The sequence below is a fragment of the Neopelma chrysocephalum genome, unplaced genomic scaffold, assembly GCF_003984885.1.
Source record: "Neopelma chrysocephalum unplaced genomic scaffold, ASM398488v2 Primary Assembly neopelma1_365, whole genome shotgun sequence".
Taxonomy (NCBI): domain Eukaryota; kingdom Metazoa; phylum Chordata; class Aves; order Passeriformes; family Pipridae; genus Neopelma; species Neopelma chrysocephalum.
The window spans coordinates 268,844-285,352 of record NW_020898029.1 but is presented as its reverse complement, the minus strand read 5'-3'; the positions used below and the strand labels follow the sequence as shown (position 1 = coordinate 285,352).

Here is a 16,509-nt window from a genome sequence, read left to right as displayed (position 1 = left end):
ACCCCCTCCCTGCACCTCCCTGTCAGGGTGGCTCCTCCTGAGCATCATAACCAAAGTAAAATCCATTAAACTAAAGGTAAAGTATCTTTTTCTTCTTGAAGTAGCTGGGTTTTAACTCTTCAAGTACCAGAGACGTAGAGTGTAAAACTTAACAGAACTCTCTCATGGCTGGAAGAAGCTGGTTTGCCCTTTCTGGTTAGCCATGACCTTCCCAGGGCTCCCTGGCAACTCTTCCTACTTGGAAATTTCAGGGTGAAAAGCGTGGGCAGCAGACAGGGGTGGCAGGGTGGGTGCTGTGAGGCTGCATGTGCAGGTGTAGAGGAACAACGGGGCTTTCTCACCCTCTGTTCCTGCCTAAGAAAGGATGTTCCCCCCCACCCCCATTAGCTCTGCTCTCCTTCCCATCCCCCTTCCTCACAGTACATGAAGTGAATGAAACTTATCCAAAGTCTATGGTACCTAAAGGGTTAAAAAACATGATATATATTGTACAAGGTCAGTAAGGGTCATTCTTGTGGCTTGGACAGTCAACTTTAAAGCATGTAAAAGATGCAGCTCAGGTGAGTAACTGGCTGGTCTCAAGCAGATTCACAAATACAGTCCACCCTGTTGCTGCAGGCTCACCCACACGTGTGTGGCTCTGCACACACTCATGGATGTCCTGGAGCCCATGGGAGGGTGGGGAGGGATCCCAAAATGCTGTCTGCTGGTGAAAACAGCCCAGCAGACAAAGGTGGTGCTCTCCTGGCTGGGGGCTCCTGCCCGTGCCGTGGCTCCCTGCCCAGCGAAGGGGCTGGTTACAGATGTGAACTCGCAGCCCCCAGTTTGGGCTGTGGCTCTTGGCCTCCTGCAGCAGCTCCCCGGGCCTCGGGGCTGTCCCCACGTCTCCAGGGTCACACAGGTTGGGCTGGATTGTGAAGGAATCACAGTGCCATGAGCTCCCCAGGCGTCTCCAGCGTCAGCACTGGGCGGCTCCTTCCCATCCAGTGCTGCGGCCGATGAGAGTGACGGGGAGGGGGCCCGGGGGGCACCTGGGCCTTCTCCCATATCACCCCCACCCCACCCCTCCTTTTTGACCAGAGAAAGTGCAAACCATCCCAAAAGGAGGCCTCACCTCAGGGCCTCTCGGTAGGTCCCTGTGCTGGAGGAGAGGGTGAGTGAGCGAGACACGCGCAGCAGCGGCAGTGCAGTGACCCCAGGCCCGGCTGGAGCTGAGCTCTGCTCACTGGGGCTTTCAGAATGAGGTTCAGGATGGAAGGGTAGGTCAGGTCAGACCCTCTCTGCAGTGGGTTTCTCGGCTGTGGTGGCTTTGGCTGGTGTGAGTAGGAGAGGTGGGTTTGAATATGACCAGCCTCTGCTGGGGAGTAAAAAAAAGAAGGGAATGGCATCCTGGCAGCAATGGGAGAGGGCTCAGCCTTTCCCTCCATATCCTGAAACGGATTTGAGTTGGTTCTGGGGTGTGGGAGTAACCTCTGTTCTGGGTAAGGTGCTGCATCAATCCCAGCAGATGGAAAGAGCCAAAGGGGAAGGAGATCCATCAGTGGGAATGTGCCACCCTGCTCCCTGCTCTCTGTGCTGATAGCTTAGCAAAAGAGAACAGATTGGGGTCCAAAATTGCCATTTCTGCAATAGCTGAGGTTCTGATGACAGGGGGAGGACTCGGGAGGACTGGTCATGGGCAGAGTGGCATTTTAAAAGCCAGTCATGTGCAGAAACCCACCAGGAGCTTGGTCTGGCCTCGTAGCTCAGTTCCTCTTGCTCTCTTGTGAGAAAGTCTTATAAGTTAGCAGTTGAAGCGTGGAAGGTAGGTAAACAGACTGGGAATGTTCTGGAAGGAGTCACTTTTTATATCAGTATTATTTTATTATTATGATTTCCTTTCTGATTTTTTTTTTGTTTCAAATTACTGGCCTGATTTATGTTTTATTTTCCAGTTTGTTCCTTTTGGTTTTGTTCATTTGACATATTCTGTGTTATTTTGTGTGGCCAGCCATGGCTGGGGCACTCAGCCTCCTCACTGGGAGTTGCTGAGGAGAAGGGGGTCATTCTGCCAGGTTAAAGGCAGCAATGAAACATAGAAATAGTAGGAAAACACCCCAAATATCCTGCTGGGCAGGGTGCTCAGACTGCAGAGGAAGGAGTATCTTTGCCCTTTCTGCAAACCCACTTCCCTCTGTCTTGTGGAGGAATGTGGAGAATATGTGGCTCTCACTCCAGTGCAAACTGGGCAAAGGATTCAGCAGAGTCCTCAAAGCAAATTGGGCCTAAAGAACTGCTTGTGACTCAGGATGGAGGTACAAGGTTTGAAAACAACCATTCCTCAGTTAAAGAGCTTTTTGTTAATCAAAAAGCATCAGAGGAATGAGGAGTTGTGACCAGCTTTTATCTGCTGCTTCTTCCAGGTGATACTTGGGGGGCTTGTAAGCTCGCTCCAGTTTCTGGCAGTGTCTGCAGAGAGTTAAAAGCTCTTTATTGCAGTTGGGTGAGATTGGATTTATGGATTCGCCTTGAAAATGGATCACACTGTGCTTCCCTGGGCTGATTGATTGTCATTAGGGATGGACAGAAGTGTGATCTAATCCCTGGAAGTGTCCAAGGTCAGGCTGGACAGGACTTGGAGCAACCTGGCCTAGTGGAAGATGTCCCTGCCCATGGCAGGGGGTGGAACTGGATGAACTTCGGGGCCCTTCCGACTCAAACCATCCTGAAATTCCATGAATTCCCCCAAGTGCCCAGGCTCAGGTTGGAGAACAGAAGTGACAGACCCTTTGTGCAGACTCTGCCAAGGTCTCAGACCTGCGGCATCTCCGTTAACAAACCCACACTTCCTGCAGCTCTCCTGTACCTCGGGCACAGCCCTGCACCAAGAGCTGGAGCTTCCACCTCCCCCACCTCCTCACCACCCTTAGCCAGGTGTCTGCTGCCACCCTGAGAAGGTGACTGGGTAGGGCCACCCTTCCCAAGGTTTCCTCACGGGATGAACAGGAGCTGTGTAGGGCCACCCTTCCCAAGGTGCCCTCCTGGGATGCTCAGAAACACCCTGGTGTAGTCCAGGCAGTGGGAATTGGACCTGCTGCTGCTTTGGAAAATCCCACTTGGTGCCTGAATCCCTCACCAAACCCTGCTGCCTCCCTCCTTCTGCAAGTGTTTTCTCCAAACCCTCCTCTCTAAACACACTGTGGGCTCATTGCTTGGCAGTGTCCTGGGCATTCCCACCGTGGGATTTGGCCTCCTCCAGTCTGTGGACAACTAATCGCTTCCATCTGGAGGTACAAGCTCTTAAATTTAAGCCTCCTGGCAAAAGATTTGCTTTTCGTACTTAATTTTCACAGATCCCTTCAAAGAAATTCAAGATCCCAGAGACTGAGGTTGGAAAAAGTACTTTCCCAGCCAGGGCAGGATTTGCCAGACTGATGTAAAACAGGGAGCCAAAGGAAAGGGCTTTTATAGGGTGCAGCTGGGTGCTTAGTTTGTGCCAGCCATGCTCAGTGGAAGCAGCAGGACCCCTCTTGGCGAGCCCACTTGCTGCTTTAGTCCTTTGCTTTACACCATTTCAGTTTTGATGCCCCATTTAATTTCCGTTGGCTTTTTTCTTTTTTTTTTTAAAAAAAAAACCCTCTTCGTTTCAAAAACAAAAAAGGCAACAACAACAACAACAAAAGAAAAAGCTCTCTCCTCTTTTAATTTTATCTTCCTAAACCAAATTTTCGTACGTTTTATTTTAGATTTTTTCGTTACCATTTTTTTCCTTTTTTTTTTTCTTTTACCTTTCCCATCTTTTGTTTGTTTTTTTTTCCCCCCTCCTCCTCCTCCTCTTCCTCCTCCTCCTCCTCCTCTTCTTCTTCCCCCCTTCCCCCCCTTTCCTGAATTTTCCCCCCCCTCGTAGAACCGTCTGCCCCCCCTCAAGATGTAAAATGTGTCAGCACTCGCTCCACCGCCATTCTGGTAAGTTGGCGGCCGCCTCCGGCCGAGAGCCAGAACGGCGTCCTGGCTGGATACAGCGTCTACTATCGAGCGCTGGACTCGGAGGACACGGAGCTTAAGGAGGTGAATGATATCCCCCCAACCACCAGTCAGATCCTGCTGGAGTCCCTGGAGAAGTGGACGGAGTACCGCGTCACGGTGGTGGCTCACACGGAGGTGGGGCCGGGCCCGGAGAGCTCGCCGGTCATCGTCCGCACGGATGAAGATGGTAATTGAGCTGCTTCTGGTTTCCCCCCCCCCACCACCGAGTCCCCTGGGGAATTCGTGGCCCTGGAGGGGGCTGTTCTCATGCCAGCAGGTCCCTTCCCATGGCTCGAGTCCCTTCCCATGGCTCAAGTCCCTTCTCGTGGCTCAGGTCCCTTCTCGTGGCTCGAGTCCCTTCTTGTGGCTCGAGTCCCTTCTTACGCCTCCTGTGGTGTGAGACCAAAGCTGGAGGGGGATCACACCCAACCTCCGGTCCCCAGTGGGCCCGTTACTTTGTGTTGGCACACCAGGCAGACCCAGAGGAGGTGTTAAAGTCCTTGGCCCCTGCAGGATGTAGTACTGGTGAAGGTGTTTGTGCCGTGGCAATAGGTGGGTCGCTGGTGATGCCCCAGAGAGGTTGGGAGCACTGGGGTGATGAACACAAAGCTGTGAGTTGCCCTTTGCTGCCATCTCCCCGAGCCCTCTGAGCACTGGGGTCTGGAGGGTTGTCCTGCCCTGCTTTAGGGCATTTCTCGGGCTTCTGGGGGGCTTTTTTAACATCCAACTGCACCACTGTCCCTGAAAAGATGCCCTTACTGAGCCAGGATCAGCTGAGGCAGCAAGGCACCAGAATCAGAGGATACAGCTGCTGCCAGAAACTGCTTTCATAGAATCATAGTATATCCTGAGTTGGAAGGGATCCACAAGGATCATCTAAGTCCAGCTCCTGGTCCTGTACAGCACAGCCCCGAGAATCCCACCCTGTGCCCAAGAGCACGTTTTAAAATATTAAGAGTTCTTTCCCACACATTCCCTGTTACTGGCTCCTCCTTAAGTCAAAGTTTTGGTTAGTAGTGCAAAGGAGGAATCTGTTAAAGTTTCCAGAGACCTTCAGGGACAACAGGTCAGTGGCCCCACTCAGAGACTTGAATTTCCCTGGTATTTCTACAGTAAAATAAAACCAGGAAAAAGCAGGAATGCGTGCATGAAGGGAGAGGAGCACCCTCCCTGTGAGGGTAGGACCTCAGATAAAATAGGTCAAGTAAATAACATAAGGAAATCTCAAACTTCTCAGGTGTTCTTCCTCCATCCCAAATCAAAAGAATTTATAAAAAAAGCATCAGTTTTGTCCTCAGTGTTGATCCTGTTTCCCTGAGTGCCCACCCACACCCAACTGGACCCTCCCAAAGGATGTGGGGTGTTCTTGCAGATTAAGCTCTCATACCCTGTATTATAGTTGTTGTCACTATTACTATTGTTATATTTCAAAAAAATCAGCCAAACTCCATCCAAGACATCTCTGCAGTGGTTATAACCCACCTGCCCTGCCTGAGAGACTAGGGAGCTCCAAGGGCAAGTCCCCCTCCTGATCCTCTCCACCCTGACCTCCCACGGACAGGACCACAGCTTTCCTGGCTCGTTAGAAACTGCCTTTGCCCTTGGAATGGGATCTGGAACTGTGTTGGTTCCTTCCATCTGAGCAAACTGGGCACAAAGGAGCGTGTGGAGGGATGGCTGGATGATGAGGTGGACCTGTTCCCTCCAGGTCTCCAAGCCATGCAGATTAGGTCCCTTGGAGCTTCTTCCCTGTTTCACTGGGAGGCTGGTGATGGATGATGGGATATCTGGTTGGTTGGGTCTCCCCCTCCTAGTTGGGTAGGTCTCCCCTTCCTACTTTAGTAGGTCTCCCCCTCCTACTTGGGTAGGTCTACTCCTCCTAGTTTGGTAGGTCTCCCCTTCCTACTTTGGTGGGTCTCCCCCTCCTCCCTGGGCTGCAGATTCAGGCTGTGCGTGTCCCGTAGGTGCAGTGACAGGCTCCAGCCAGGAATCCCCGAGTGACTGTTCCCCCTCTCTTCCCTTCCTCGCAGTGCCCAGTGCACCTCCTCGGAAAGTGGAGGTGGAGGTCCTGAACTCGACTGCAATCCAAGTGTTCTGGCGCTCCCCAGTCCAGAACCGCCAGCACGGCCAGATCCGGGGGTACCAGGTGCACTATGTGCGGATGGAGAACGGAGAGGCCCGGGGGCTGCCCCAGATCAAGGACATCATGCTGGCTGATGCCCAGGTAAGGACCCACCTGCTCCAATCTCTTCTGGAATCCTTGAGGGGGGGGGTGCTGCGGCTGCCGTGTCTCGTCCCGAGCACCATAACTGGAGGAGGCGGATGAGAACCTGTGACGAGGTGTGTGTTGTCTCTCTGCAGTTCATTTGTGCTCCCAGACAATAGTTACTTGGAAGAGTATGAGCTGCTGTCCCAGCACTGAACTAAATATCATCCATCCTCCCCGTGTCTGGGAATTTTTTTAATTCAGGCAAAGGCCACAGTGGAATCTACTAATTTTTCCCACTCTACTTCTTCCTTCATGCTGGCCTGGTAACTTCTGACCTTGTGTGGCTGCTTGCTCAGGGACTCCTTCCTCATGCTGTGTCTCTGTCTTTCCCTTCTTTCCCCTCTTGTATTCTCACGTGCCAAACCTCTCTTGTTCTCTGCCCAGTGGGAAACAGATGACACTGCTGAATACGTAAGTAAACCAGTAAAAATCCTCCCATCCTGGTTCTGTCCCTTCCCTTCTCCCACTTCCTGTTGTGGTGTGATATTTTCCTTTTCCTTTATTTTTTTTTGCAGTGCCTGTGTGCCTGTTTTAGAGCCTGTTGGTGGTGTTCCCATGCATTGTCCCCACCCTGTCACTATGATCTGTGACCCTCTGTGATCGTGTTGTTTGTCAGCACGCTGCAATCCCACAGGGTTTTCCCTTTGGCTGCAAAGGAAAGATGGATCTGCTGCTGCTCCTCCATGGGGAAGCAGATGGGACCTTGAATTTGGGACTGCCTTGAACATATCAGTATCCTAAAATGGTTTGGGTTGGAAGGGACCTTAAAGACCATCTTGTTCCACTCCCTGCCATGGGCAAGGACACCTTCCACTAGACAAGGGTGCTCATCTGGGCTGGTCTGCAACACCTCTGTGTCTGGAAAAGATAGTTAGGCTGGGAAGCACTGGGAATTCATAATCCATGAGTCCTGAGCTGTAAACAAACAGGGCATAAACAAACACCTTGTGCCCTGAAAGGGCCAAGATTCTTAAAAACTCATTGATACAAAGCACTGAATCACTGTTGGTGCTTTTACCTGTAAGTACCTTAAAATCAGCCTGGCTGTTTGGCATTTGCTATTTCTGCTAAAATGATAAATGTTTTCCATAATCTTGCAGCTACAAAGCAGTAGGAGAAAGCATTTCCTCCTTGGAATGACAGGGTCCTAAAATAAGACACTTTGTGTCTCCTGGAGGTTGCCAAGTGCCCTACAGAAGCAAGGGGGCCTCTTATTTTTGTGATGGAGAAACTGAGTCTCATGAAAGGCAAAGCCCCTTGCCTAAAATCTTAATAAAACTCAGTGGCAGGTGTGGAAGCAGAACAAGTTCTTGACTTCCAGAAGATGGACCTGTCCCTGCATCCTACAACTTCCAGACCCATTGATCAAAATCCCACAGTTCTGAAGTTCTACTGTTCCACTCCCTGCTCACCTTTGGGGAAATAGTTATTTTCAGGACTAACAAATTCTTCCCGAGTGCTGCCCTGAGATTTAATATCAAAAGCATGAAGGGGTGGTAGAGAAAAGCCATAAAAATGCACAGTATTCCCATCTCCCTCCTTTCCGAGGCCTTGGGGAAAACCTTGCTGCATGTGCTGTCATCCTCTTTGATTTAGCACGGGTGTTCCTTTCCCAACACAGCCCTTTGAAAGGCTGGGTCCCTCCTGGAGAAGGGCTGTTCTTCAGGCCAGTGTTCCAACAAAAGCTCCTGAGAGCCAGGTGTGGGAAGGCTGATAGAGGATGGGAAGGAGGGGGTGGGATTTAGGAGGGAGCTTTAGTGGGCGAGCTGAAAACGTTGTCTTGCACTTTACGTTCAAGAAATCCCTTTAATATTGTGAAGGCATTAAAAATATCTCTGAGGAGAGAAGAGAGGGGGTAATGGTGAAAAAAATGTAATCTCCCTGAAACCTCTGAGCCCTCCTCTGAGGCTGCACAGTGGAGAGGAAAGCTTTGAAGGGAGCGACGGCGTTTGGATGCTGAAGTGGTTTGTGTAGAGACAGGGAATGTGTGAGAGGTAGGTCTGGAGGAGAACACCTTGAACAGGGCCCTGCAGAGCCAGGCTGTGTTCACAGAGCTGTGTGTGCCTCATCCTGTGGCTCTCACTCTCCTGCCAGTTCCCACAGCTCCAGTCGCCCCAGAGTGTCTCGTGCTCTCGGATTCAGTGTTTTCCTGCATGCTAGAAAAGGGCTGAGACTCCTGCAAGGAGGAGAGATCTGCCCGTGTGTGTGGACCCCAATACTGACAGGGTTTTCCTTTGGAATCTTGCAAACAGGAAATGGTCATTGCTGGGCTCCAGCCGGAGACTTCCTATTCCATCACCGTCGCCGCCTACACCATGAAGGGAGACGGGGCTCGCAGCAAGCCCAAGGTGGTCACCACCAAGGGTGCAGGTGAGAGCCTTTTCCTGAACCACTGGCATTCACACCTTTCCTAAAGCCAAGGAGCTCTTTTCTCCAGGCTCACCTTCTTTTCTCCCGCTCCCTTCTTGAAGGACAGTGCCGTGCTGCCCCAAATTAATTCCAGCAAAGCACAAACCCCTTCATTCCTCACGTGCAGCCCTCACCAGATGTCACAGTTTTCTGCCCAGTGCTGCAGGAAGCCCAGGCACACCCAGAAATGCAACAGGGGATGAATTCATCGCTTTTAATCTCTCGTGCTGTAACTTCCAGTGCACCAGCAGTACAGAGACTCTGCCTGGTGTGACACTGGAGGGACTGTGTAGCTTTGGCCCACACAGCTACGCTGGGGCCAGGAGAGGCAGAGCTCTGCTCTTGTGGTGGGGACTTGCAAAGATCTGAAGAGCAGCAGGAGACAGTGGTGGCTTGTCCTCCCACTCTTCTCTTCTGGCATCATGTCTGAATATACATCCCCTGCGTTCAGGACTAGCAGAGGGAGAAGCAGTGACAGTATTGACCTTTCCTGGCTCACATTTCGGGGACCTGGGCTCTGCCTGCACATACCCAGGTTCATCCCTCCTTTGACCTTCCTGGCACAGTCCCTGCCAGCCTCAGTACAGACAGTGGTGCCAAGCCAGGATGGCAGGGCCTGAACAGAGGAATGACAAAGGGCAGCAGGGTGCCCCTTGCTCCCCCAAACAGCTGTGCAGCAGGCAGAAAGGGCAGGTACACACATCACCTGCCCTCACAGCATCTGGGGGTTCTGCTCTCATGACTTAAACCCCTGCTCTGGTTTGCAAGCAGGGCTTTGTGCAGTGAAGGAAGACCTGGAGCTGTCCCTCACCCAGCCCATCTCTTGTTGGACTGTGGTTACCTTCTTTCATTCCATTTTGCTCATGCTCTTTCTTTTTTTCCTGCTTTCAAGTGAGGGCTTTCTCCCCTTTTCACTTCTCTGTCTGTAACTTCCCAACCCTGGTAATCTGTTTATTCACTTCTTAGTTCTGGAGCTGTTGTCTTCACCCTGCCCATAGCAGCTGCATAAACTGACATCATCCCTTGTTTCTGGGAGAACACTGCTCTGCCTCTGCAGGCATCCAAGGCCTCTGCCAGCACTGCAGAATTAAGCTGTAAACCTCTGTCCATGCTCCAGGGGCAGCTCAGACACTCAGCCCAGTGGGCAGGACAGAGGGCTTGGGAGCCCTTCCTGGAACACACAGGGCTGGAGCTGCCAGTGCCCTCCCTGTTCTTGCCTTTTCCCTGCCCTGACTCACATCCCCATCTCATTTCATGTCCTTGTTTAGACAAGTGGGTGGGATTTCAGCCTTTCTCTCCCCTCCTGCCTCCCCTGCCCAGTTCAGAGACTGGTTCCCAGGAGAGGGAGGTTGCTTTCCAGGACACAGCTCCTGCAGATGTCACATGTGGTGCCAGCTCTCAGGCTCCTGTGCTCACCCCTTGCAGTGTCACTGTGGTGTGAGAAGCCTTTTCCTTCCCTCACCCTCTTCTCCTTCTCCTCCAGCCGTGCCCATGTTTCTCCTCACTAGTTCTCTGGTTCTCTCCTCTCCTTTCCTTCTTCCCAAGGCTCTCCAACCTTTCCATTTTCCTCTCTCAGAGCCTTTCTCTCTGCCTTGCTCCCTTGTCACTCTCTCTTGTCACCCTCCCTCATCTCTCCCCATTAGGATTTGCAGTGCAGGTGATCAGTCACAGAGAGACGTTTTCTCCAGCACAGCAGCTATTACCCAAAACTCAATTTCCCCCAACCTGAAATAGCTATTTAAAAAAAAAAAATCTTCCAAATGGCTCTGTAACATTCTTACCTTCTTTGCAGTGTTGAGTCAATACACCTTCTGAGAGGAGAGATTTCTTTCTTTATCATTCAGGGCTGGGGGCTGAATTTAAATACAGTAATACATCCAATTTTCTCCTTTACTGTCCAAACCAATTGCAAAATAAAACACTTCCCCCCACTGCGCTTTCTTTTCACCTTCCTTCCAAACAATATTTGTTGTGCAGATGTAATACTTTCAAGCTCAGCTGATTATAGTAACATTTGTGATAAAAACTGAAACATAAAGGTAATGGCGTTGTTTTTCTCTTTAATGTGTTCCTTGGGCATTCCCAAGGGAGGAGGCTGCCTCTCCCAGCTCCTTCCCTAGCCATCCTTTGGCATTTTGGAAGGAATAAAGCATTTGTTTCAGAGACAGACCCTCGTCCTCGTGTTCAGGTGTCAGTGGAGGCATCAGGCAGAAGGGGTTCCCCAGTTTTTCCCTGTCAGGACCCTGCATCCTTCCCTGCTCCCTCTGTCAGCCACACCAGCATTCCAACCCTCACCCCTCAGCTGGACTTAAGCTGGCAGAGCAGGATGGGATCTCTCCCAACTCCATTCTTCCTTCTCCTGCCCGACCAGGAGAAGCACCAGGGCGGAGAGGAGGGAATTAGGTGTCTGACAGTGGAGCTGAGTGTCAGTGGCGCGTGAGCTGCTGGAATTAATGCTCTGCTTTCTCCGCCTTCGGGAACCTCTGGGCCTGCATGTGTCATTTAACTGTGGCTGTGGGCTTGCTTGGCAGCCAGGCAGTGCCAGGGCTCATTAGGCAGAGACATGGCACTGCTGAGCTCCCCCAAATCCCCCCAAATGCGGAGGGGCTCCCTGACAGGTTAAGGAGGAGCTCGCTGGAAACACCCCAGCACTTGGAGGGCTTCTCACTTCCTCCAGAGGAGAAAAACCGCACGGAGGGAGCAGCAGCTCTCCCTGCCCTCTGCCTTGCACAGATTTTGGGCTCTGTTTCCACTCTCTGTGCTTCCTTCTGTACCCAACTGGGCAATGAGCTGCCTGCCAGCCTCGCTGAGCTGGCCCTGTGCCTGCTGCTTGGGACCTGGGGCTGCCCAGGCTTCCTTCCCCATCCTTCATTACTTCACCCTCAGCTCCTCTGGACTTCCCAGCCTGAGCCAATCTGTTCCAGTCTCTTTCTGCATGAGTTGGGCTGTGTAATGGAGAGAGAGAGAGAGAGGACAGGAGTTTGGGGACTCCAGGTTTGTTCTTCCCTGCTCTGGGAAGCAACTGGGACAGGAGGCTGGGAGTCAGGACTCCTGAGTTTGTCCTTCCCAGCAGTGGGAGGGTGCGTGGTCCAGGGGTAACGGGAGGAGCTGTGCACATCTTTCCATCCTGAGCACAGGGAAGAAAATGAATCCAGAAATGTGTCAGTACCTCACAGCTGACATGTTGGCAGTGCTCCTCATTTCCTAAACTGGATAGACACCATCCACCTGCACAGGGTGTGTGAGAGCAGCTTGGGTTACACGGGAATACCCTACGGAACACAGAGCCCAGCTGGAACACTGCCACTGGCTTGAGGACCCTGTTGCTGCAGCTGAAGAGTCTCTTCATCCCCTCTCCCCTTGTCCCACCCTTGGCTGAAGGTGTCTCTCTTTTCTCTCTCCTAGTCCCAGGAAAGCCCATCCTGTCTGTGCACCAGACAGAGGAGAACACTCTCCTGGTGAAGTGGGAGCCTCCGTTGGATGCGGAAGGCCAGGTGTTGGGCTACCGGCTCCAGTTTGGCCGCAAGGACGTCGACCCTCTGGCCACCCTGGAGTTCTCGGCGCTGGAGGATAAGTACACGGCTCCCAGCATCCACAAGGGCGCCACGTACGTGTTCAAGCTGGCCGTGAAAAGCCGGGCTGGCTTTGGGGAGGAAGCTGTGCAGGAACTCACCACCCCCGAAGACATCCCCAAGGGTTACCCCCAGATCCTCGAGGCGAGCAACGTGACTGCCATGTCGGTGCAGTTCGGCTGGCTGCCCCCCGTGCTGGCCGAGCGCAACGGAGCCATCGTCAAATACACCGTGGCCTACAGGGAGGCCGGTTCTCCCGGCAACCTGCTGGAGAAAGACCTGCCCCCCTCCCCAGAGAACTCGTACACCCTCAACGGCCTCAAACCCAACACCGCCTATGATGTTAAAATCCGTGCTCACACCAGTAAAGGCCCCGGGCCCTACAGCCCGACCGTCCAGTATCGGACGTTCCAGCTGGATCAAGGTAGGACTTACCGGTTTCTCCTCCCTCTCTCCCCTTGTGTCCGGGGCTGGTGCCGGGAGGCAAGAGAGCTGGAGAGGTCAGGCCAGGCTCAGCCAGGCTCGTGAGTAAATGCAAAGCACTGTGGTGTCACACTCAGTCCCTCCGCTCCTCTCTGCCTTGGGCCAGGTAAGTCCCTTTTACCACTTTCTTCTAAGTTAAGTCCGGACACCTTCTGTCACTGGCACCTGGAGGGGGGGGCCAGTCGCCACACAGGTGGGAAGAGCCTTTTCTTCAGCTTTTGCAAACAGCCAAAATTAAAGAGAAAAATAAAAAAAAAAACCAAAACCCACGCTCAGACCATGAGCTGGGATGGGTTTCCTCACCTGAGCATGCTCAGCCAGCCAGCACCTCGTTCCTGCAGCAGCCACCCAGGCCCAAAAGTGTGGGGGCAAAGCCACGTGCCCTCCCTGGGGTTAGGCAAGGGAACAGGGAGCACTGGGAGATGGACCTTGGCAAAACTCAAGCACAGTGTGGAGGAGGGAACAATCCCTTCCGTTCCGGCAGCCGCAGCCAGACCCAGCCTGGCAGAGCCCTCTTCCACCACCTGACATTCTCTTCCTTCTCTTTCCTGCTCTTCCTTCCCTCTGCTGCCTTTTCTTCTCCTTTCTCCCCTTCCTCCTCACTTTTTTCTCCGCAGTTTTACCCAAAAACTTCAAGGTGAAGATGGTGACAAAGACATCTGTCCTTTTGAGCTGGGAGTTCCCTGAGAACTACAACTCTCCTACCCCATACAAGGCAAGTGGAATTCAGGAGTCAGATCTGTGTTTCTTCCCAGTTTCCTGGAAATCTTGGGATGAATAAGAAGTTGTAAGAGGCAAGAATTCTGGATTCCTGCCTCAGATATGGGCAGGTAATGGTTGATCGCTACCTCAAGGAAGTGGGCTGAAAATCAGGGCTGTTGGGTTGCATTCCCATCTCTGTTAGCAAATCCTTGCTTCCCCAGACAAGTTACTATTCAGTCAGGAAGAATTTCCTCATGAAAAGGGTTGTTAAACTTTGGAAGAGGCTGCATGGGGAGGTTTGGAGTCCCCATCCCTGGAGGTGTCCAAGGAATGACTGGGCATGGCACTCAGTGCTCTGGGCTGGGTGACAAGGTGGGGATCAGTCACAGCTTGGACTCGATGATCTTGGAGGTCTTTTCCAACCTAAATAATAATTTTTCCATTTTCCATATTGTTTTCTGGGTAAAAATTGCTCTTCCCTGAGGAATCTGAAGGCTTTGACCTGCATCTGCCTCGTGCAGTGGGCACAAGAGATCGAGAGCTCCCCGCTCAAACGCTTCTGTTCTCTGGCACAGCCGAGTGCCCCGTGTTCCCTGCAACCCAAAGGAATGGGGAGGAAGGGGAAGGAGTTTGGCTGTTTGAGCAGTATCAGCCTTGCTCACGGGACAACCTCTTCCCCTGCCACAGATCCAGTACAACGGGCTGCACGTGGACGTGGACGGACGCACCACCAAGAAACTCATCACCCACCTGAGGCCCCGCACCTTCTACAACTTCGTGCTGATGAACCAGGGCAACAGCATGGGGGGGCTGCAGCAGAACGTTGCTGCCTGGACTGCTGCTGACATGTTGTCCAAGAAGCCAGAGGTGACCCACAAGCCGGATGCCGATGGCAACGTGGTGGTGATTCTCCCTGACGTGAAGAGCTCTGTGCCTGTCCAGTAGGTCCCTGTTAAACTGCTGGTTGGGGGGTGCTCAGTTCGTGTTTTGGGGTTCAGCCCTGATGGCTGGAGACCACAGTGCAAACCCATGAGTGTTCCCTCCATTTTCAGCCTTTTCCTGGCTGTTGCCTTTTGGAGGTGCTTCCCAGAGCTGACAGGGAAAGCCAAAGAAATGCAAAAGGAATGCATAAGGAGACATGGGTGGCCACTGATTCCAGCTCCTTCCAGGAATAACAATTCTGCTAAATTAAAAATCAGGGGCTTGCTGGGTTGAGCCAGTGGGGCAGTTTGGGCAAACCTACATCAGTGTGTCTGCTCTCTTCTTCTGTGGCTTGTGGGAGGAGATTAATTCCTTCTGTTCCTTCTATTTCTTCTGATTATTCCCAACTCTTAGGGCTTTCTACATTGTGGTGGTGCCTCTGAGGAAGTCCCGGGGAGGACAGTTCCTCAACCCCTTGGGCAGCCCTGAGGAGATGGACCTGGAGGAGGTGAGTGTGGGCACAACCAGAGCCAGCTGTGGGGAGAGAGCAAACATCTGTAAGGGGTGGGATGGTGAGCTGAGAGCTGGGGCCTTTGGGGTTCCTGTTCCCCACATTCAGAGTAGCCAGGGTGTGGGCAGTCTGGGAGGGATGGATTGGCTCTCCTTGCCGCTCCCTTCTTGGGGTTCAGAGCGTTCCTCTGCTTCCTGCAGCTGGTCCAGGACATTGCCAGGCTCCGGCGCCGCAGCCTCCGTCACTCCCGACAGCTGGACTTCCCCAAGCCCTACATCGCTGCCCGGTTCCGCTCCCTGCCCTCCCACTTCATCCTGGGGGACATGAAACACTACGACAACTTTGAGAACAGAGCCCTGGAGCCGGGGCAGAAATATGTCATCTTCATCCTGGCAGTGCTGCAGGAACCTGAGGCTGTAAGTTGTCCCGCTCTGCTCTGCACTGGTGAGGCCTCACCCTGAATATTGTGGCAGTTTTGGTCACCACAGTATAAGGAAGATATGAAGCTCTTTGAGAGCGTCCAAAGGAGGCAACGAGGATGGGGAAGGGCCTTGATTTGAAGCCGTGTGAGGACACTGAGGGCACTTGGTGTGTTCAGCTGGAGAGGAGGAGACTGAGGGGAGACCTCACTGCAGTTACAAGTTCCTCAAGAGGGGCAGAGGAGGGGCAGAGACTGAGCTCTGCTCTGTGGGGACCCGGGACAGCACCCAGGGAATGGCTGGAGCTGTGTCAGGGCAGGCTCAGGTTGGATCTCAGGGAAAGGTTCTTCCCCCAGAGGCTGGTTGGGCACTGCCCAGGCTCCCCAGGGCAGTGGGCACAGCACCAAGGCTGCCAGAGCTCCAGGAGGGTTTGGATGATCCTCTGGGGCACAGAGTGTGACTCTTGGGGATGGCCCTGTGCTGGGCTGAGGGTTGGAGTTGATAGTCCTTGTGGGTCCCTTCTAACTCAGCATATTCTGGAATTCTGTGAAGTGCTGCCTGCTTTCCCCTGCCCTCTCCAGATCCTTGTGCCCCTCATCCCCATCATGGACCAGAGGCAGCAGCTGCTCCCATGGGAGCTGCCAGCAGCCCTGCTGCCCTCCTGGCATTCCCCAGAACTTTGTCCCAGCAGATCCTTCAGGGTTTTTATTTTGTAAAGACCTTCCACTCCGGCTGTGAAGCTTTTGGATGTGGCTCTTGGAACTGTTGGTGCCTGTGCTTGTGGCTGCATTACACAAACGTGCTCTTCCAAGCAGCCAGGCCACTGGCACAAACAGCTCTGATTTTCCCAGTCTTCCTGGGCAGGACTTGTACACTTGTGGCTACAAATTGGAGTCCAGAATGTGGAGGAACACTGAACTATCCCCTCAGGACTACACTCAAGTTCAGAGAGCCCTAGGTCAGACCCCTTTTCCTTTAAAGGTTGTCCTTTAATTCCTCAGGACAATGACCCCAAACATCCCGCTCTGGGAGAACATCACACCCCTGGTCATTGCTGAATTCCCCCCCACACACGAAGGGGAGATTTTTTTTTTTTATGGAAAACTACATGTGCTCTCTACCACTGCAGCATTGCTGCTGCTTTCACTGGGGCTGTGTTTGGCTTTACGAAAACAACTGTTTTAATATTTACCTGCCTCCTCCCTCCTGCACAATGGG

General features: G+C 52.7%; 1 protein-coding gene across 17 annotated transcripts in view; it reads left to right on the top strand.

The window, feature by feature from the left end:
- The window catches only part of PTPRS (protein tyrosine phosphatase, receptor type S), a 158,552-nt gene that overhangs the window by 115,138 nt on the left and 26,905 nt on the right, over positions 1-16,509 (top strand). For 9 of the 17 annotated variants that reach the window (XM_027706156.1, XM_027706152.1, XM_027706150.1 and 6 more), the window contains 9 exons: positions 3,887-4,192; positions 6,036-6,229; positions 6,659-6,685; positions 8,527-8,644; positions 12,089-12,679; positions 13,356-13,453; positions 14,128-14,381; positions 14,776-14,869; positions 15,073-15,288. In XM_027706156.1, the coding sequence (XP_027561957.1) occupies positions 3,887-4,192; positions 6,036-6,229; positions 6,659-6,685; positions 8,527-8,644; positions 12,089-12,679; positions 13,356-13,453; positions 14,128-14,381; positions 14,776-14,869; positions 15,073-15,288 (1,898 nt within the window). The remainder of the gene's footprint in view (positions 1-3,886; positions 4,193-6,035; positions 6,230-6,658; positions 6,686-8,526; positions 8,645-12,088; positions 12,680-13,355; positions 13,454-14,127; positions 14,382-14,775; positions 14,870-15,072; positions 15,289-16,509) is intronic. The other 8 variants (XM_027706167.1, XM_027706166.1, XM_027706163.1 and 5 more) reach the window with 2 other exon arrangements.